Genomic DNA, 22,060 nt, shown 5'->3' on the forward strand with positions numbered 1-22,060 from the left:
TAAGCCCTCGCAATAGCCCAAAACAAGTCCCTGCCACCTTCTTGGTTTGGGTTCGAAAGCAGAGGGCGGAGTCTATCCAGAACCCTAGTTTTTTACAACCTGTTTGAGAACAGGTGCTGATCCCATCCTGGCAGGCCACCAGTGCTCACTCCACAGCTCTCCATCCCTCCCCACCAGTAGTACTTCAAACTTGCTGGCGTTGAGCTGGAGACAGTTTGCAGTCTTCCACTCCCGAAATGGCTTCAAGATCGCTTCGAAACTTACAAGCGTCCCGGGTAATGTCATCGGAGAGTGTGACCACCAACTGAGTGTCTGCATACGACACTATTGTAAGCCCTCAGTTCTTAAGCCACTCTCGCCAGCGGTTGGACGTACAAATTGAAAAGGGTAGGGCTCAGAGCCGAGCCCTGCGGTACACTCTGTTTGATGGCCATAACTCGAGAGCTAAAGGGAGGAGCGGCAACCTGGAAGGTCCTTTTAGAGAGAAAAGAAGCAAACCAATCCAGGGCGGAGCCAGTTATACCCACCTCCTCCAAATGCTCAGCAGGATCTGATGGGAGACCGCATCGAACAGGGCACGGAGATCGAGCAGAATCAGTGCCGATGTCCGGCCCTCATCTAAGGCCCATCTTGGTAACAGCAAGAAGAGCAGATTCTGTGCCTTGACCAGCACGGAAACCATTCTGAGAAGGGTCCAGTATGTTGTATTCCTCCAGATACCCCGTCGAAATGGAATTGACATAGACCGCAGAGAGTTTAGAGACCCAGGGCAGGAGGGAGATGGGGCGGAAACTCTCCAATTTGGCTGCATCCATGTTGGGTTTTTTAACAGGGGGAACCATCTTAGTGTGTTTCCAAGTACTCTGTACAACAGCCGTAGAGAGAGAGAGAGAGAGAGGTTGATCACATGACTCAAAGGAAGAATGAGCACAGGCAAGATTCTCAACGCATCGGCCGGCTCTAGAGGATCAGATGGGGAGCCAGACTTGACTTTGCGGCATAACACAGACAGATTCTCGTGGGAAATAACAGGAAAAGTAGTCAGAGTGGGGGAACGAGGCACAAGATCTGGATCAGGCGCGCTCTGAGGCAAGGAATTATAGATCTTGTCCACAAAGGAGGCCAGAGAGTCACATTGCTCAACAGATGAAATCGGAGTGGCAGTTAGGGCAGTCGATGATTTCAGCTCCTTCAGTATCGAAAAGATGTTTTTAGACAAATTAGCACTGCTCTTGATCTCTTTCGCATAGTAAGTGGCCCCTACTGACTGGATGGATCTATGGTATTGCTTAATAGCTGTACCATAGAGCTTCTTTAGATTAGGGTCATAGCACTCCGACCTCTTACACTCTTACGCAAGCAAGTAAACTCAGTATTGTACCAAGGACTGGATTTGGTGCAGCGCCCTTTAGACCATTTTACTGGAATGAGAGAGTCGAGAGCACCGCAAATTCAGTCGGACAGTGATATGTCGGCAGAGTCTGGGTCTGCTGAAAGAGTGGGTGGGGGTGAAGAAAGAAGATCATAGAGTTGCGTAATATTACATTTATGCCCAGGGCGCCTAAGTGTGTGCTTCTGAGGCTCTCTGCTCATAGGTGTAATTCCAGGGAGTGTCATTTTTATGAGGTGATGATCCGACTAACATATCGGGGAGGGAGGATGAACAGTCAGAGCAAGATTGGTAAAAACAGGGTCCAACAAATGAGCGGCAGAGTGTGTGGGCCCTTGCACCAGCTGGAGAAGTTGGCACGCCGCAAGATCTGGCAGAACATTACCCAAGTAGGCGTCATGAGTATTATCCAAATGCAAATTCAGATCCCCAAGCACACTTGCTCAAAATCTACCTGTGGATTCTCTTTCCACGTACACCCAACCCGTACAAGTTTTTCCGTTAAATATTACTTTTTCCACTAAAACGTTTTTGAAGGCTCTAACAGCAATGTTTTGTTAGCCTTCATCTATAAACATATGGTCTGTGAGCCTTCAAAATTTCTAACTATACTAAGAAATGGTCAGAAAAGGGCATCAGCTAATAACTCATTTTGACTCCTAACAAAATAGCAGAGACTAAGGAATAATTGATCAGGCAGACTCACTTAAATCTACCAGACAGTCAAGAATAGATCAATAAGGCTCAAAGTAGTTAATATTCCTTGAAAAACTGGCGTGGTAAGTTTCTTAGAATATAGCTAGGACTAGATGAATCTAACATGTTACTGAGCAGAAAAACTGTCTCAATGAAAACCAAACCTGGTAATTGGGCTTATTGCCAGCCTGGTTCTTGCAGAGATGTTTGAGTGTCCCGTATTGAGCCATAATAAGAGGCTGCATTAATCTCATGTAACCCTTCTATGAGTTGAACATGAACACTAATCAATAGGCTGAGAGTCCTAGGAAGTTTGACCAGTAACCAGTCCAGAATTTTTACGGATCATGGTAGCTACTCTGCATAAAAGCAGAGGTGAATGATAGAAGTCAGTTTGTACTAGGCAGGCACTTTTGATCTGATTTTCCTTGACTCGTACTAGTTGCATTTCTTGAAATAAACTGCGGGATTCCTGACTTTTAATCATTCTAATATGACCTGGCACTTGCACCATTGATAAGACTTGCATTTAAAATATGCCATGTAGTATTTGACCTTACAAAAATGACTACATTGGATGATCGCTTGAAATAATACCTCTGCATATCCATGTTTTTGTTTTTCTCTCCCCGCCACCATGTCAGCATCTGTTCCCCCTTCCCACACCATAAAACTGACTCCTACCTGCTAACCCCCTACCTTGTGCATACCTGCTAATCGTAACAGCCAATCGTTTTCCTCTATTAAGTTCCTTGTTGCTGTAAACTGCGGTTTGAAGCCCACCCTAAGGCAACAAGTCTACATAGTATAAGCATAATTAAATTTCCTTAGATACATAGTAAGAACAACTTTTGTTGCTATTTTCTTCTGTATAGGGACCTTATGGTTTCCTGAATCTCCTCCAAAAGAACCTAGACTGATTAAACACTCGAAAAAGTGACATTGATTTGCTATAGTACTTTGAGCGTTACTGGCTGCAAGAGTTTTGTTTGAAACCAATTTTTTGCCATATTGTTTTCATTGCACCCACCTTCTTGAAGTCTAACAAATATCAGGATAGATTAAAAAATTAAATTCATGAGGGCCCTTAACCAGGCTACAGAAGAACTATCTACGAATGTTAACATATCAACACGACCTCATTTTAATTTTTAGTGAAAAAAAAACCTCCGAATATTGCAAGAAAATCTGATATAAGTATCCAGTGATGACTTGAGTGAAGGCAACTAATAGGATTATGGAGGCATTCATGGTATGTGATGTTCGCTGTGGTATTGTTGTGTTGGTTGTATAGTATATTATATTGCTACTTGGTGATCTATTGTGCTGTGGTGGTCTGGCAGTGGATCTTTATATGTGGTGTGGTTTTGTATGATGTGGTCTCTTGTAGATTGGCACCTAACTTGCACTGCGTGCTATGGAGTTTTTTTGTTTTGTTTTTTTGTCTACTGTAGTAAAATATTTTTCTGCACTTTCTCCTGGTGACCCTGTATGTTGGCTGCCCTACATCTCGGACAGTCAGTGTGTACCATACTACCACAATGTTTCCACCATCGCTATGGGCAAGTGCTGGTGTGGCATTGCTGCTATTTGTTATTGTACGCAGGGTATCCTGGCCAACAGGACCTACCTTTTAAGGCTCAAGTGATAGACTCGAGTTGTATGGTAACAGCCATGGTCTCCTTTCAGGGTTTTCCATGAAGTCTTACTTGCAGCAATCGTATATATTTTTGCATCTCTTCTCTTATGACGGACGGTGCAATGTCCCTCCTGAACTCTGTACTAGTTCCATTAAATTCCTTTGATCTACTGAGAAAAGATTAATCCAGGCTCCGTTTTATAATTTTACAGGAGCAAGAACACCAACAGCAGATTTCATCCTTGGCCGAAAGGGAAAGGATAATCCCCTCCTTGGGGGATGTAGGAAAACAGTGCCACCTAAAACATTGACTTCCTTGCTCCTCTTTCACTTTCATGTTTGCTTACTTTGTACAGCACCGGAAGATTGCATCAAACTTCTGAAGACAAACGGATATTGAATATTGTGAAAATTGGCTAAGTGTTGAGGTTCACTCCTCCCAGCAGCTCGCTCATGAGCTTCAAAATTCCATCCAGACAAACTAGTTGAAAAGTATGAATCTCACAGGAAAACTAGCACTAGATCATGTTCCCAAAGGCTTCCAGAGACAACTGTTTACTTGCGTTCCAATTTGAAAAGGGCCGATAACGGGAGTTAATGCCCATTTAGAATCTAAAACCAGAAAGCAAATGGGAAAAGGAAGAGAAATTTGAAGTTGATTTTCCCACACTTTTACCAAGGAGTGAATGTGCAAAATTGATCTGCATACATACCACTGACAAACAAGACATAATTCTTGGAGTTTGGATTAAACAAGGATCACTGACCAAGCAGCGTCCTTTCCTGGCCCCTTAACGTTTGCATCAAGGCCATATTTCACTTGAAGCAAGGCGACTAATACAGCAACTGTAAGGATTATTCCAGACTCTATTCCATGCACCTATCTAAACAAAATACTTTCCTATTGTGCATCTTAGCGTTGCTCAATCACTCAACATTGCAGTTTTCCACTGAGACTACTTCATATTACTCAAGTTCTTATTACTGAGCATTTACAATTATTATTAGTGTAAAAAATGTGGCATGTAAAAGTGAGCACTTTAGATGGTCATTGTAAATATTTTTCTCTCTTTATAGAAATCTAGAATTGTTGCCGTATGTAGCGAGCGAGTCATTGTATACGATTTACATTTAAAGTAGTGATGGTGAAGAATGAGTCATCTCAGGCCTTTGCCCCATCTGAATACTCGTGGCTCAAGATTCTTGCCTTTGAATTAGTCATCGCCTGTGCCTCATTCAGTCCTCAAAATAAATTCTGTCTGCTCCTATTTTATAACTTAACATGCTCTCATATTTCCTATTTCATAAAATAAATTAATACTTGAGGTTTTTCCAACTAGCTTATTACGAGGTTCAGCTCTGTGACCCTCTTCATAAGAGAGGCAGGACTGTAACTCCAAGCGTAGGAATTTAATTGGGGTGCAAGTACTATTGGGATATTGTTGGGGGGCATGATATTCATGTTCTGTGATTGCACCATTAGGCAGTCTCAGGATTGACAGTGCTGCTTCAACAAGAACCTGCAGCTACAACCAGTCCTCCCTTGGCTGTCTCTCAGAATATGCAGCCCACATATATGGTCTCTTTCTGTATGTGCTTTTGGTGTCCATTGGAGGGCTATTTGTTTAGGTCGTAATGATTTCTTTTGAGACCTTTTCACCTCCTGAATATGATGAGGGGGAAGGTAAGTGGGTGAGGTGGGTGGGGAGGCTTCTGTCTTTTCCATGTCAAAAACAAAGAGGGCCTGGGTAGCTTTTCTGGAGGAAGAGTTATCAGGTTTCTGATGTGAGAACTGCCAAAGATGTTGCTTGTAGTTGCCTGGGTGCTCTTGCTTTTATTTGTCGCACCCTTCAGCCTACCACTGATGCATCATTCATGGGGTAGGAGCCTCCCAACAGCAATTGATGTGACCACCTGTCTGACATTCCTCAGATAACTGGTCTTATCATTCTCTGTCCCCTCAACAATGTTTGCTCCCCCACATCAGAGGGTGGGAGGAAGGTCTGCCTATGGTACTATAAAAGGTTTGCATTCCACTAGCACTGACCTACACAGTGGATCACCGAAAAGGAATGTTTTCTGGGCATGGAACAAATACAGAATGTAGGGATTTGATTCTGTGTGTTTTGACTCCGATGGAGCTGGTGATTGTCAATAACTAGAGTATCTTGGAGTCTATAACTTCATACATGCCCGACCGACTCCTCAATCATCAGATGTACGGTTACGCTCAGCCATAATCCATGAGTGAGAGAAAGTGGCGATTTCTCTACTGGGTGGTATAGACTTGTGGGAGGATGGTGCTGAGCCCCATTGATATCTTGGTCTATAAAAAATAGGAGAAGCTGGGATTTGGGGTAGATGTCATTGGTGCCTGTGCTGTGCGTAACACTTTACACAAGTCTCTGTTTGCCTTTTGCCAATGATCATTCAATTGGATTGTATGTGGGGAGTTATTGAATACCAAATTAGTTGGCGGAGCCCCATTTTAAGTCCGATGTGAGTTTAACGGTCAACCCTGACAAAGCTGTCCCTGGAAGGCACAGGGGCTTTGCGGGGACTGGGCAGTATAGTTTGGTCTTCCCAGTGGCATGTCCCTTGATGCTGTTTTTATCTTATCATTTCTAAGCCAGGGCTGGTAACTACGCTCCTCAGGCATAGTTAATATAGTTTTGCATACTTGAGTTCCGTTGCAAATGTGAAGTTTAGGCAAAACGACCACTCCATGGCAGAGCGTAGTTAGCTGGCCCCTCCACCCTCCCAAAGCAATTATAAACGAATAAAAAAGCACTTACATGCCGTGGCTGCCTCCTCCTCGCCATGCCTGCTCCCCTTCCTCCTCCTTGCCATCTTATCTGATCCTTGCTACGTTGTACGTCTTGGGAGTGCGCATGAGCACGTGGAAGACTTACAATGTAGGGGTTATCTCGGAAGGACGAAGATGGAGAACGGCCATGGCGAGTTGGAGGCAGCCACGGAAGGTACGTGCCTTTTTTTATTACTTAATAATTTCTTTAGGAGGGCGCATAGCAGAGCGAAGTTCCATGAAGTTGTTTTCAAACTTCGCTGAACTTTGCCACTGTATTTCTATCAACGGTATGCTTGCTTCCATTTGCTGTCCTCGCTGCTAAAGGTTTCTGTTGGAAGTCGAAGATCTTCACATTAGTTGCTGTTATCACCAACTCTACCAGACCTGCCCCTCACATAGTGGTAACGTGGATCTAGGCAGTTAGGTATGAGGTGCTGGAATCGAATGTTGGATTGACCCATACAAGTCAAACTGACTGCAATGTTGTTTAGTGGAAGAGGCTATTTTAGTCGTCCTCGTGACAATTAATTCTTGCAATACACCTCTGTGAGGTCTAAGATCGATATGTATTTGGCAGCTATTAAAATACAAAATACTTCATTTTCCAGAAATCTGTACAAAAATAAGCATGGGCGGATTTTGCGTATTGGCAATCCGCGGATCTGCGGATTTGCGTATTTGCGGATTGCGACAATACGCAAAATCCGCGGATCCTAGCGTATTTTTTTTTTTGCGTGTTCGCACGGGTTTCTGCAAGTTCGCGAGGGTTTTATTGTACAAAACGCTCGCGAACGTGCAGAAACCCGTGCGAACACAATGTGCCTACTCATGGCCAAACGGACGGGGCTTCCATGCGAGTGCACATGCCTCTTGTGTGTATAAAAGGTCAGAGGCCGATCAGAGCAGCAGATGAAGATACAGAGACTCCTGGTCACAGGAACAGCACAGGGATTGTGCTGCACATGCCTCTTGTGTGTATAAAAGGTCAGAGGCCGATCAGAGCCGCAGATGAAGATACAGAGACTCCTGGTCACAGAAACAGCACAGGGATTGTGCTTGTGAAAGTCAAGGATGCAAAGGCCTCTATCCAGCATCACAGCTGACTTTCGACGGTAGATTTGGTATTAAAGAAGGCACATTGCCCAGCCTCGACGACGCTCTCGATTGTTTATTTTTTATTTTATTTTATAGAGGCTTTTGTAGCGCGCTCTGTTACTAAACCAATAGTATTCTGGGCTGATGAATGAGTCACTGCATTTGAGCTTCAACTAGTTCCAGCGACCATGTGTGTGTTTACAATGGCGCCAGCAAGCTGCCAGCGCGCGCCGTTGTAAAATAGTTACAAAGTTAGCTTGCACAGGAACCACTAGATAAAACGAAGCAGGTGCTGCTTTATTTTATCTATCTAGTGGTTCCTGTGCAAGCTAACTTTGTAACTATTTTACAACGGCGCTGGCGCCATTACATGAGTGGGTGGGGGTTCAACTTTTGAACCCGTTACATCCGCGGATTTTTTCGGATTTTGTGGAAAATACGTAAAATACACGGATTGCGTATTCACCAAAAATCCGCGGACGTAACGGATTTGCCGCCCATGCTTATACAAAAACTGCTTTTTTTAGGTTTCGACCTGGCGAGAGCACGCAGTGCTCCGCCCAGGGCGAAATCTTTTGAGTTACAGTATGGATGTTCGTCCCGCCTCTGTTTCCCATTGGCTAGCTCCATAAATGGACGCTAGCCATTGGCAAACAGAGGCGTCCGTCATCCTGCGAGGCGACTCGTGGGCATTTCTGGAGAATTTTTCTCATCCGGCCCCTTTTGTCACATCAGTGCGGCGGTGGGCGGGTCTTATTTTATTTTGCCGTCCAGGTTTGTTTTGGCCATTCCGCGGCCGGAGGAAGTCCAGGTGAGTGCTTGTTTTTTCCTGGTTGGAAGGAGACAGTTTTACAAGGGGTGTTCAACCTGACCCCATAGCAGCTCCTGGAGAAAGGGAGCCTGACGAAGGGCTGAGACCCTGCCGCCGGGGCACTGGAACTGCCCGGGGATCCCTTCCTGCCCCTTGCCTCTGTGGAGATTTACCGGTGCACGCTTTTATTCCAGACTGGACGGAGACCCGCCATCATGCATGAGGGGCATGCTTTCGTGTAACCCCCATCAGCGCCCGGTTTGAGAGGAGGCCTGAAAGAGTGGGGGGTGGTGTTTGGGGGGGGTCTTTCGAGAGGTGGCCCAGAAAACTTCTTCCAAAATAGTGTGCGCGGGGAGCGGCATGGGGGATTACGCGGCCCCGCTGCTGCTGCCTCCTCCAGCCTGTGCCTGGTGGGCGGAGGGGAGGCCCTGCTCGGTGCCCTTGGCAGTGACCGCGGCAGTCCCGCGCCGCCCCCCCATGCGCCGGGCACTGGCTGCAGCGGCGCCGTGCCCAAGCACAGCGCGGTGGTGGAGCGGCTGCGGCAGCACGGCCAGGCGGAGCAGCGCGACATGGAGCGCCGGGACACGGTGAGCCTCTACCAGCGGAGCCTGGAGCAGGGCAGCCGCAAGGGCCCCGGAGGACCAGGGAGCTCCGGACCCAGGGGGAACAAGCAGCAGCAGCAGCCTGGCAAGGAGCAGGCTGAGGCGACCGAGCAGCGGAACCACACGCTCATCATGGTAAGACCTTGGGAGTTGTGGTGGGCTGGGTGCAGGAACACAAAGGGGGGCACACTGCCATGAGCAACGCACCGGGTGGCGTCCATGGACACAAAGTTACCCTGTTAGTCACCCCTGGGGTGGGTTCTAGCCATGCACTGTTTTTAATTCTGTATCGAATGGTGTATCCCATCATCTCAAGTAAATAACAAATGAATAATTCTTGAATGCCACAAAGCGCATTGAGGTGGTTCAAATGTCCTAGGGTCTGTTAAGCAAGTTTGTAGATTTGTGCATTATCTTTGTCACATCGTTCCCACGCTGTCTGCTGTGTCTTTAAATGCTTCGCATTTCTTTGTATGCAGTGCTGAAATACCATGAACCTTCCCCTCGTCGTTTCTACCTTTGCAAAAAATGTATTAGAATAGGATGAGTAAATTGTGGTAACTAACATGCAGCGCTCCCTGAGAGGTATTAGGGCTCTGCACGCTGCTGCCCCCGAGGAAGTTCACCCCAGGCTGTGCGATCGCACCACGACTTGGAAACCGTGTCTCATTTGGCATGGTACAGAGGTGTTGTGTTTCCATTAAAAAAAGTGCTAGTGGGGCGGGGTGTACCGTGGGGCGGGACTACAGTCTACGGGCCATGGATATGAAAACTTTGGGCAAATGTGTGTCTCCTCTGCGGGAGACCGATAACCTAGTTGTGGACATATAACCTAGTTGTGGACATATAGTGAGTCGCGTGTGTTGGAGTACAATTGGTGTCGATGCTAGGGATTATTCAGGGGTTGCACAATTCTTTTTTTCCACATGTATTCCTGTCTCGCCGTTCATTGGTGTATTCACTGTTTTACAACATAAGGATGGAAGTGCTCAGCTCGTGCACATTTTTCAATGCATGTGCTTTTACCGAGTGTCTAAGCTAGATGTTTACACATTTGTATCACATTTCTAAATCAGCATGCTTTCGGCACGCCGCGAAGCTTAACTCCCTGTTTGCGAAGTATCACACACATACTATGCCTGCTGGGTTTACAGTCGCATTAACACACACACCTTTCATTTTTTTCTAGTTCTTAATACTGCCGCCTCGTACACGAGATGGTGTGTGGGTGGGCCTTTCCCTGACAATGCCTTCTTGAACAGTGTAACTCTGTGCCTTTTCCTGTCAGGTGTACCAATCTCCGCGCCCACAAGCGGGGTGTGTTACACTATAAAAATAAGGTGGTGATGTTGGTGACAGCGCACTGCTTCCAGGGGAGGAGCTGCGGCTGTGTACTCACTCTTCACGTCCCCTCTGTCACTAGGTGGGAGACCTGCACTGTCTACATGCTGCTGTCTCCACTCCGCTTCACTTAATGTGTGTTTCAAGTCGGCGCATCTGGAGGGGGAGTCGCCCACCCTCCCCCGCACCTCACTGGAATTATCAAGGACACAGCCAGCCCCCTTGCTTTCTGTCTTTGCAATTGCAGTTTGGACAAGGGTCGGGTTGCCACCCCCGCCCCCTCAACCCGCACGACCACAATGCTTAACACATCCCTGCTTGCCTTTCCAGTACCTCAGCAGATGCATTTTAACTGAGACCCATTGACTCGTACGTCCTTATCATCCATGGGGCATTTTAGAAACTACAAAGAAAAGCATCTTCGGAGGTCCATTAATTTCTGCTTGGTCAGCGACAGGCCGGTTTCTCTTCAATTTAAACTCGCAGCAGTTGCCATCCTACATGCAAATACACATTTAAGAGAAGCTGTAAGTTTGCTTTATTGAATTAACCATCAAGGGACAAGAAAAGCAAACCGCGCCTCCACAGTAGTTCACTCAGAGCAACAAGAAACAAAACGCACGACACACAAAGCAGGGTTAGCAATGCGTTGATGTTGAGAAGAAAGGGCGTGGGGTCAAGTTAAATATATTTATTTTAGAATTGTAAAGCTAAGCAGCAGAGTTTGGTAGTAGGTATTCAAAGTACTCAACGCGGTCACTAAAAATAATCAGGAGCTACAGAAGGAAATGCTTACTAAACTCGTTTGAACAAGCCGCCCTTTTCTGCAGCGACATTTTCAACCAGTGCAGAGTTGTGGAGAATAATGACATTCTAAACATATTCTGCAAGTCCGTTTCTTTGTCCAACTGTTGTATTAATTGTGGAACTTTCCTTTCAATTGTGTGTGCCTGCGACGCAGAGTTGTGTCGGGTAAAAAAATGGACTGACTGAAGGTGGCCCCGATGTCACTCCTCCATTTGATACCTCATTAGATGTTGGACACGGGCATAGAGTGAAAGGGCATTTAAATTCGAGGGGAAAGACCACTAAACGACCCACAGACCTGCTAGTCTTTCCCCGTGCCATGTCGATGGCGCCAAGGGTCCTGAGGCTTAATTATGAAGTATCTATGTCTTTAGGCCTGGTTCCATTTTGTTTCGGCCCTCTGGTTACTGCTTTCACTAGTTTGGGGCGCATGTGTCTGTTGACATTTTCTGTGATCTAGCACTGTGACATAGCTTCTTTCATGTAGCTCCTTGAATCGGCCACATAAATACTTCCGTCCCTAACGTCAAGTGATACAGTTAGGCAACAGAGTGGAGCGTTTTGGGTGCACTGAGTGGTATCGCACCCTGGGCAGGAGATCTGCGCTCCTGATCTTTCAGACACAAACATTTCCTGTGCAGAGGGGGAGGTAGCTGGGGGAAGTGGCCGCCTTGGGTTATCAACGAAACCGGATCCTGTGTGTGCCTGAACTTCCTGTAACAAGCTCTGTTTGTATTTGAAGATGGGACCGTGTACCCTCCCGTGCGAATCATGCGCTCCACCATCTTTACGCCGGTTCTTTTTGTGGAATGAAAGTTATGGAACTCACTGAAGTTTAAAAGCCACGCTGCCTCGCCTCCTAGATTTCTGGCTAAAGGGGCGGGTCTTTGGGCTGTGTTTACTGTCTACTGAGCTCTAGCCAGCACCTCCCCTCCGCCTTCTCCAAAGTTTGGGGGGAGGACGAGCTCCGTGTGGGAGGGGGCGGGGGGAGGAGTCCAGGGGCTGTGTGTATTTTCAGTGAAACGTGAACCCTGGCTCGATTGTGAAAACAGTCCCTGAGGACTTGTTTTCTCCTACATTGTGCACGCTGGTCATCTGGGGACATTGCTGATTTTGCAGGGGTACTTTGAAGGCCGAGCGTGCACGTGCCTGGCTAAAATGTAGAGTGTCGAGAACAAGAACTTAGGCTTTGGGGTTCAGAGCGAGAGCGCGCGCGGGAGCCTTGTTTATGAGCCTATTTCTGCACACATGACACAGAGCTGCTCCATGTTGACTTTTGCCAGCTAGAATTGAACGTAGGCCATCTGCAGACCCTCCTGGGGCCCCCGCAGGACCATGAATGTTTGTGACATGTAAACGTTTCAGGCCCCCCCCATCTTTTACTGTTAACGCCATTGGTTGATCAGCCTATCCCGATGCTTTTCATATTTAGTATCCTGTATGGTGACCACATTTTGAAACCGGGATAAGCCAGACGTGAGTTGAACCGTTGGTTTATTCGTTTTGCTTATAAAACCAATGTTACCTCTGCAGCTCATTGAATACTTTTTTTCGCATTCAGAGTTACTAATGTAACATCGAAAGTGTAACTAGCAGGACTTTACAAACGACAAAACAGGACAGTATAACCTGCCTGAGATGAGGAATACTTTTTAATAAAGTTTAAAAGAGATGGTAAGCCCTGCCAAGTGTCACATGCGTGATTAGCTGGTCCAGAACAGTTTTCTCTGTGAATGCTGGGAAGTGTAGTTTTGTTTATTCCATTATAGAGCCAGGACTACAAGTCCCAGAATTCAAAGAAAAACATAGACAGGAGCAGCTCATTACACCGGCACCCAGAACTAGGCAGGCATAAGAGAGGTGTACATGGGTTTGCAGTGACGTTGAAGGGTAATGCAGACATTCATGGTGTATCCTTCGGAATCTATGTATTGTATTGTAGTAAGCTGTGAGAAAGTGCAAAGCTCTCTTATTGCTATAAAGTAACACTGCAAACATGCAGTTACTCTAAATACACCGCCTGCCCTCACCCCCAGACGCCCTTCTTTCTGTTATGATACATGATTAACGAAAGGAGAGACAATAATAGTCATTACAGCAGTTTCGTCTGATTGTGCCGCAGAAGAGGGCCCATACAAACAAGACCATGTACAACATTTGAGCATGGGCACCACGTGTAAAGTTGCGCTGTTGTAGTCTGGAGTCATCGGCGGATCCGGGGGGAGCTTAGTCTTGCAGGCCGGTCCCTCCGGGGTGATTTGGACAAGTGGAACTAGGGGGGTCAGAGAGGGTGGGATTTGTAGCAAATTTATAATAGGGCCCTGTGTCAGGAGCCAGCCTCTTCGCTGACCCTTGATCCAGTGGACAGTAGCGTAGGCAGTTTTAGAGCGCTGGGGGAGGTGGGGTCAGAAAGGAATTTTTGATCCACCCACCGTCTGTCTGGCTTGTGCAGGGTGGTGAAAGGAACAATGCGTTTGAAGTTTGTTGGTTGGGATGGGGTGGGGTATGCTTGGGTTGTTCTCCACAACAGGACAGGTGCAGTTTCATTGCCTATAGGTGGTAATTGGGGGGGGATGGCGAGTCACGAGCTGGTGTATCCATCCTTCAGGGGCGGGAGCACAGAGCAGGGACTGTTGTAGCTGGTTAAGCATGAGACTGAAGAGTATTGGGGCATTCTTGGGTGAGCTGGCTGTAGCAAGAATGGACGTGAGATGTTAAATAGGAAAATAAGATGGGGTGTGTGAGAGCTGTGGGTAGGAATTGGTTATATGGGGAGTGAACCTTCAGGGAGGGGGTTTGTCAGGTTTATTACCATGTATTAGTGAGGCTTGGGGTTTTTCATACATGAATTGCGTTTTATGAAGTTGATTTACTGCAGACCCGACCAAATAAAGTGGCCTTTTTCACAATACACTGGTCTGTGGTATTGTGAAGACTTGCACGATATGTGTGTTGTAGGCGGTCTGGCATCGCAGGAGCGATGCAAGTATTTAGACTGGGATCATCCTGCCCTCGGCCTTTCTCTGACTACCATGGTGGTGGGGTTTCACAAATGTGGTTTGGTAGCGAGAAAAAAATTTAAACCTCTAGCGACATGTGACGTAAACACGCAACCAGCAATGTGTAAATAGTATGCAATGAGGTTTATGATGACTATGCAATATTATTGTGAGAAACATCTCGAATTGATCATATTAAGAAAGTGTGTCTTTAGATTCAATATGTTTCAAGTTTACTCATAAGATTTGTGAATTTTTGCTTTCTAACAGTGACTTGTCTGTTTTTGATTTGTGAACTAACATAATCTGCGTGTACCATAAAAGATAAATCGTCCAGTCATGTCGTGGGCTCGGTTTCAGTTAGCAGGGTGCTGTGCCCAAACTGGGCACCTTATTGGCCTGTGAACTCTAATGCGCGTGCCCACCAGACCTTCTCGGCAAAGCCAAGTCATGTTTAATTCATTGAAAAGTGTAGGAATCATGGCACACATCTTAATAACCCTAGACTGTCCTGGCAAGTCCAGAACTGATGGTCCGTATTTTTGCACTGTTAGGTTTAGCGAGATCTGACCGAAATGTGAACGGGACAGCATGTGATCTTTGATGTCATGGCATGCTTTGCCCTCAAGTTATAATTTTAGAAGTCTGCTCCATTTTTGAGCCCCCCAATGTCTGCCAGACTCCACGATTGAGTTGATATAATTGCTCCTAAATTGAATGGAGTCCTTTATGGAATCTCTGAGCATCCTAAAAGTTCGAATTCCTGCAAGACCGGTCAGTCCTTTTTACTCATTCGAGAGCGTGAGCAACACAGCTTATGGTAAACTTGGCAACTGATCTTCCAGTTACTACTGTTCTCATTCTACAAATGGTGTGTGGGAAATAATACAACTTTTCCCTCCCTACCTTCTGTTAAATTTACTTTTGTCCTGAGAGTGCTGTGGTTTACAAGAGTTTGAGCATGGGTACCTCGTGTTGCTCTTACTGCATGTTGAGGAACCATTTGTGCTCCACTACTTATGTAACACCCTCATTTTTAGGTTTCGCCTCGTCGAAAGCTGCGCCGCATATTACTTTACATATATATATATATATATGTGTGGGGCTCTGGGTGTGTGTGTGGGGCTCTGGGTGTGTGTGTGGGGCTCTGGGTGTGTGTGTGGGGCTCTGGGTGTGTGTGTGGGGCTCTGGGGTGTGTGTGTGTGTGGGGCTCTGGGGGGTGTGTGTGTGGGGCTCTGGGGGTGTGTGTGTGGGGCTCTGGGGGTGTGTGTGTGGGGCTCTGGGGGTGTGTGTGTGGGGCTCTGGGTGTGTGTGTGGGGCTCTGGGTGTGTGTGGGGCTCTGGGTGTGTGTGTGTGGGGCTCTGGGTGTGTGTGTGTGTGGGGCTCTGGGTGTGTGTGTGTGTGGGGCTCTGGGTGTGTGTGTGTGGGGCTCTGGGTGTGTGTGTGTGTGGGGCTCTGGGTGTGTGTGTGTGTGGGGCTCTGGGTGTGTGTGTGGGGCTCTGGGTGTGTGTGTGGGGCTCTGGGTGTGTGTGTGGGGCTCTGGGTGTGTGTGTGGGGCTCTGGGTGTGTGTGTGGGGCTCTGGGTGTGTGTGTGTGTGTGTGGGGCTCTGGGTGTGTGTGTGTGTGTGGGGCTCTGGGTGTGTGTGTGTGGGCCTCTGGGTGTGTGTGTGTGTGTGTGTGGGCCTCTGGGTGTGTGTGTGTGTGTGTGTGTGGGGCTCTGGGTGTGTGTGTGTGTGTGTGTGTGGGGCTCTGGGTGTGTGTGTGTGTGTGTGTGTGGGGCTCTGGGTGTGTGTGTGTGTGGGGCTCTGTGTGTGTGTGGGGCTCTGTGTGTGTGTGTGTGTGGGGCTCTGTGTGTGTGTGTGTGTGTGTGGGGGGCTCTGGGTGTGTGTGTGTGGGGCTCTGGGTGTGTGTGTGTGGGGCTCTGGGTGTGTGTGTGTGTGGGGCTCTGGGCGTGTGTGTGTGTGGGGCTCTGGGCGTGTGTGTGTGTGTGGGGCTCTGGGTGTGTGTGTGGGTGTGGGGCTCTGGGTGTGTGTGTGTGTGTGTATGGGTGTGGGGCTCTGGGTGTGTGTGTGTATGGGTGTGTGTGTGGGTGTGGGGCTCTGGGTGTGTGTGTGTGGGTGTGGGGGGGCTCTGGGTGTGTGTGTGTGTGGGTGTGTGTGTGTGTGTGTGTGTGTGGGGCTCTGGGTGTGTGTGTGGGGGGGGGGGGCTCTGTGTGTGTGTGTGTGGGGGGGGGGGCTCTGGGTGTGTGTGTGTGGGGCTCTGGGTGTGTGTGTGTGGGGCTCTGGGTGTGTGGGGCTCTGGGTGTGTGTGTGTGTATGGGTGTGGGGCTCTGGGTGTGTGTGTGTGTGGGTGTGGGGCTCTGGGTGTGTGTGTGGGTGTGGGGGGGCTCTGGGTGTGTGTGTGTGGGTGTGGGGGGGGCTCTGGGTGTGTGTGTGTGGGTGTGGGGGGGCTCTGGGTGTGTGTGTGTGTGTGTGTGGGGGGCTCTGGGTGTGGGTGTGGGGGGGGGGCTCTGGGTGTGTGTGTGGGGGGGGCTCTGGGTGTGTGTGTGGGGCTCTGGGTGTGTGTGTGTGGGGCTCTGGGTGTGTGTGTGTGGGGCTCTGGGTGTGTGGGGCTCTGGGTGTGTGTGGCTCTGGGTGTGTGTGTGGGGCTCTGGGTGTGTGTGTGTGGGGCTCTGGGTGTGTGTGGGGGGCTCTGGGTGTGTGTGTGTGTGTGTGTGGTAGTAATTGCTGTCTGCTGAGCTCGTCCGTAGGGTACAATAGGTCTCACATTTGCGAGAGATTAAGCTAATGGCAATGTAAATGACAATGCCATTTATTTATCTGTTTTCAAAACCAACACATAAATACAAATTTTGTCATTTACAATGCCAATAGCTCTAACTTTTCCAAAGGCGAAACCATTACATTGTAAATGCTTGTTTACTATGGTTTAACATGATCGGCTCACTCTAAAGGGATGGTGGATTCCTCAATGATGCCATGTTTCTTTATAGCCTCGAATGAATGACTAGGGGATCGAAGTTGTCACCCTGATGAGGAAGAGCCTCTCTAAAATGTAAAAAAACCACATGGTAGAGCACTTAGTGTCTTTTGTTGCAACAGACATTGGAGGGAATGCGCCTGGGATTCTGTTGTCATGGTCTACTGAGATTAAAATGGGTTTATTTTCCTGCCGAGTTGCTCCTGAGGAACGATTAGACCCATTCTGATGTATTTGAATGATACTTTCATCATGAAAAAAGCTAATGGAGGGCTCTGAGTAAATGTTACATCCCCGTTCCTGACATATATGGCCTGACTAATAATGGTTCCTGACCTCTGTGTACATGCCAGGCCAAAATGAGAATCTCAACTACCTTCAATCTAAACCTTCTTGGACCGAGAAGAATTTTGTGGTTGGGCCTCTTCATTTACCAGGATTTCTATTGGGTATTCGTACTTTGAGTTGTTTCCATGTTGTCCAATAAAAAAATATATATATATATTTTTATTGATCATCAAAAAAGGCTTCACAAATCATTCTGTAGTGGTATAATGAGGTTATTGCGCATGAATATTTGCTTCCCCACTAATTTGTTACATGGTTCAGCATACATTTGGTGCTTTTACGGCCATTTGACTCGATTTGCATTGTACATCTCGTCTTCTGTTACCATGCTATCACCCACGTGGTGTGATACCCTATTTTTGTCACCTTGTGAATCTTTACAATATAACCGATTTTACTCCTTATGTAATAGACGTGTTTGTCTTCACAGCCTTCATTCACTTCACAGTCTGAGTGCTTCGCCTACTCGATTGCATTTTAATGTCCGGGTATATCCAGTTTTAAGAGGGGGAGGTCCTGGGTGGCAGCTTTCATATCGTCATGGCTGGAATCTCCATGATATGGGAGAGGCAGATTTGTTCAACTCTCTGACTTCAGGGAGTTACGTGGGTGACAACTGCTGGTGCTCTGATCCCACACAGATTACAGCGTCCAGCATGCCAGTTGTTAGTGTTCTTAAAGCAGGAGGTCCCGTCTACACATGTCTTGGACAGGGCCATCCGCATGGCATTCAGTTAGGTTTTCATCGTGATCCCAATAAGCTTTTTATAGTTTAAAACTGCCTCTAGGAGATTTTTCTTGTGAGTTAGTGAAAAAGTATCTTTGACACACCAGTAAGCATTAATGAGTCCGCTCTTAATGTTCTATTTCATTTAACGAAAACTTAGTAGTCCTGTTCTTTTAAGTGCAGTGTCACCATCTTGATTTTGTTGCTGAAAGCTCATTTAGTGTTTTTGATGCAACGCTGAGATTCGAGAGCCTAATTGTTTTATGTAATTCTTTTTTTCTTCTTCAGTTCCGCCTATGATAATGTCTGTAAAGTCCGAGTTGCCATCAAGAAAATCAGCCCCTTTGAACATCAGACATACTGCCAGCGAACTCTAAGGGAGATCAAAATCCTACTTCGCTTTAAACATGAAAACATTATTGGAATCAATGACATTATCCGGGCACCTTCCATCGAGCAAATGAAGGATGTGTATCCTTTTGTGGTCTAAAGATGCTGGGTTGTATTGCGTGCACAATGGAAGGAATAGTTAAATTGGTCCTAGCAAGAGTTTTGTCTACTTATTTGTGTTTGAATAAGGAATTACAGTAAGGTTTAGTGTTCACAATTACATTTCATGCTTTTGTTGCAGTGTGTATTGTATTGCATTGTTTGTGGAGTATCTAAATATCAGAAATAAACGTTGTAACAGTTTGTTTTTATTTCTGGAAAGTGGGTATTCCATGTACTAAGAGCCAAGGTGCTCTGGCTTGGAGATTCCACTGTGGGTCTTCGTCTGATGCAAATAGTTTGACTGTCCCTGAAAAGTCAAAACAAATAGAAACATTTGGGAAATGGAAGATTTTCTTGGCCAGCCTAGCTCTCCGGTTAGTCAAATCCAGCTGTTGTAAGGGGACATATTGCCATGCTATATGGGCTACGGTTATTCAGGGCCGGACTTGGAACCAAAACCGGCCCTGGCAAAGTGCTCGGCCGACCGGCCCCTGCCCCCCCCCCCTCCCCCCCTCCACCTCCCCGGGGGTTGTGGGTGCCGCCGAGCTCTTTGCCAGGGCCGGTTTTCGGCCGATTTTGTTTAAGGGCCGATTTTGTAGCTATGCTGTAAAAACGGCCCTGTAACAAAAACGGACCCCAGGAGCCCCAAACCGGCCCCCCACCTGTGCGGCGCACCGGGAGATTGCCCGGTGCCCTCTACGGCCAGTCCGGCCCTGCGGTTAGTCTTTCTGGCAGTCTACAAGGAATTTCAGGCCAACCTGCTTAAAACTATGAGTATCTGGCTGCGTTCAAATACATTGTACATTCAGGTCTGAACACAGGGTGCTTGGGCAGAATAATCAGCAGTAGCAAAGTGTTTCAGCGACACACTTAGAGCCACAGGCTTCTCTGGTGGTGTGCAGGCTTCTTTAATATGCCTTTCGATGGGTCTTGCCTGATTGGTGAGAAGGTCGATTCAGAGTTTGAATGCTTCAAGAAAAGATGGGCCGTGGCACATTGCTTAGCCCTTTCCTACTCTGCAAGACCATAACCTCAACAATTTCGCCCCTGTAGGAGGTTGGCTTAGTATATGGTGCACACTTATTTAAGTGAAGCACCATGCACTAATCCAGACAACCCTGATGGGGATTTTAGTGGACTTAGACAACCATAGAAAGCTATTAAAGTGGTAGCTGTGGAGAGCAGCCTTCAGGCTTAGTCCAGAAGGAATGTTAAGCACCTTGTTTAGCCAGAACTAATCCTAGTGTAGGTTAAAGGAAAAAGAACCACACAGTGTAGTTATAAAAATAATATATTTATTATACACACTTACTAACACATTGGTATATCTCCTACCTGGAGATATCAACACAGTAGTCCCAATGCTTCAAATGTAAACCGGTAAGTAAGCACAAATACAAAGTGTTCTCCAGGGGGACCCTGAGGAGACCCTGTGGCAGACAGAAGGTTGGAGAGTAACCCTACCTTTTGGATACCCCAGGAACCAGGATACCTACACCACTCCAAGGGAGGTTCCTTAGGGTGTCTTTGATGCCAACAGGCTGGGCGAGGATTTTTTAACAAACGTTTGGAGAGGCAACGTTCAGATCACAATTTCTGGCTCAAGATGCCATACAATTTAAAAGTAGAGAAGACAGGAGTGATGGACGTTCACGCAGATTTTGAAGATCATAAATGCTTTATTTCATTTCAGTGCATCCACAGCCAACGCGTTTCGCCCAACACGGGCTTCTTCAGGGCTTTTTTTCTTTAAATTTGGAAGTGCAACCTCCGTTTGTGAAATCCCACTAGATATTCCCTTCTGCTTTCAATGTAATGTCTGGTCATGTATTGGTCACTGAAGCCTTCTGCACATGGAATTAAATTTGCCCCAGTATTGGAACTTTCATAGATTCAAATGCTTTGTATCATTCCCAGTCGTCAGAATGGGAGCCTCGGTAGTATCCCAACCATAGAAACAAAAGAGAAAAATAGGCCACAGACTCCTGAGGCGATTAGCCGGGAGAGACGCTCTATCTTTTTTTTTTTTTTAAATTGTAAATTGTACTTGTGTGTTTTAACTTGACTCCCCTGTCCCTGGGCACTCCCCCCTTAAAAGCCACCTGACATCCCCGCGCAGCGGACTTTAGCGCTGCCGCGGGTAGGAAAAATTATTTCGCCACCATTGCCAATGCCCACAGGCCACGCCCACTGCCGGGAGGCCACGCCCCCTGCCGGGAGGCCACGCCCCCCTCACCAAATCCTATATAAGTCGCGCCGTGGACGGGACGCCTTACAGGACATAGACTCCTGAGGCGATTAGCCGGGAGAGACGCTCGATATTTTTTTTTTTTAATTGTACTTGTGTGTTTTAACTTGACTCACCTGTCCCTGGGCACTCCCCCCTCAAAAGCCACCTGACATCCCCGCTCAGCGGACTTTAGCGCTGCCGCGGGTAGGAAAAATTATTTCGCCGCCATTGCCAGAGCCCACAGGCCACGCCCACCCCTTCCCCTTAAATAATGTGCCTCCCCCGGACGCGCAGCGGGCACGCCGCCAGCGCGCCAAAGGCAAGCCCGTCTGCGCGCGGCCGGCCAGGGACAGGGGCCACTCCCCCTGGCCCCCCTCCTAGGACTCATTATAGCGCTGATGCCCTCCGCACACTTAAACCCCCCACGGATGCTAGCTGCCTTCACTGACCTCATCCCCATAACCTCCCCACCTACTGTCAACGCTGCAACACTAGCCTCCACTCTGCCCGGCTCAGACCGGTCCAGCAAAACTACACCCTACTGCTCTTAAATTGCAGGTCCATGCCAAAACATAGCGCTGAAATCTTCCTGCTATTAGACGAGTGGGCTCCTGACGCCGTCTTTTTAACCGAAACCTGGTTAACCCCAGACTGACCCAGATGTGATCCAAGCACTTCCCCCGGGTTACCAGATTTCTCGCAGGGACCGCACAAGCGGAAAAGGAGGAGGCCTTGCAATTATCTATAAATCTTTATACCAGTGCCACTGCATCCTGGACTCAATCCCAGATTGCGAAAGCATGTCTTTCTGCCTCAAACTCACCCCCAACGACAGTTTAACAGGGGCACTTGTGTATCGCCCCCCAGGCCCATTGAATCACTTCCACTCCTCGCTAGAGGCCGAATCTGCTATGTCCTCTTCCAACTTCACGGTGCTGGACGACTTTAATATTAATTTCGACAACAGCACTGACAGCACCGCCAATGAGCTAGTCTCTAGCTTAGCCGCTATCCAACTAGAACAATTAATCCGGTCCCCCACTCATAACAAAGGTCACCTGCTTGACCCGGTCTTTAGCAATTGCCCCAACCTCA

General features: G+C 47.5%; 1 protein-coding gene across 1 annotated transcript in view; it reads left to right on the top strand.

Annotated features, from left to right (window-relative positions):
- MAPK1 (mitogen-activated protein kinase 1) overlaps positions 1-22,060 on the top strand; it is a 417,351-nt gene that overhangs the window by 162,895 nt on the left and 232,396 nt on the right. Inside the window, exon 2 of the mRNA XM_078667885.1 lies at positions 18,532-18,714. Within this exon, the coding sequence (XP_078524011.1) occupies positions 18,532-18,714 (183 nt within the window). The remainder of the gene's footprint in view (positions 1-18,531; positions 18,715-22,060) is intronic.

This window comes from Lissotriton helveticus, chromosome 11 (genome assembly GCF_964261635.1).
Source record: "Lissotriton helveticus chromosome 11, aLisHel1.1, whole genome shotgun sequence".
NCBI classification, from domain to species: Eukaryota; Metazoa; Chordata; class Amphibia; order Caudata; family Salamandridae; genus Lissotriton; species Lissotriton helveticus.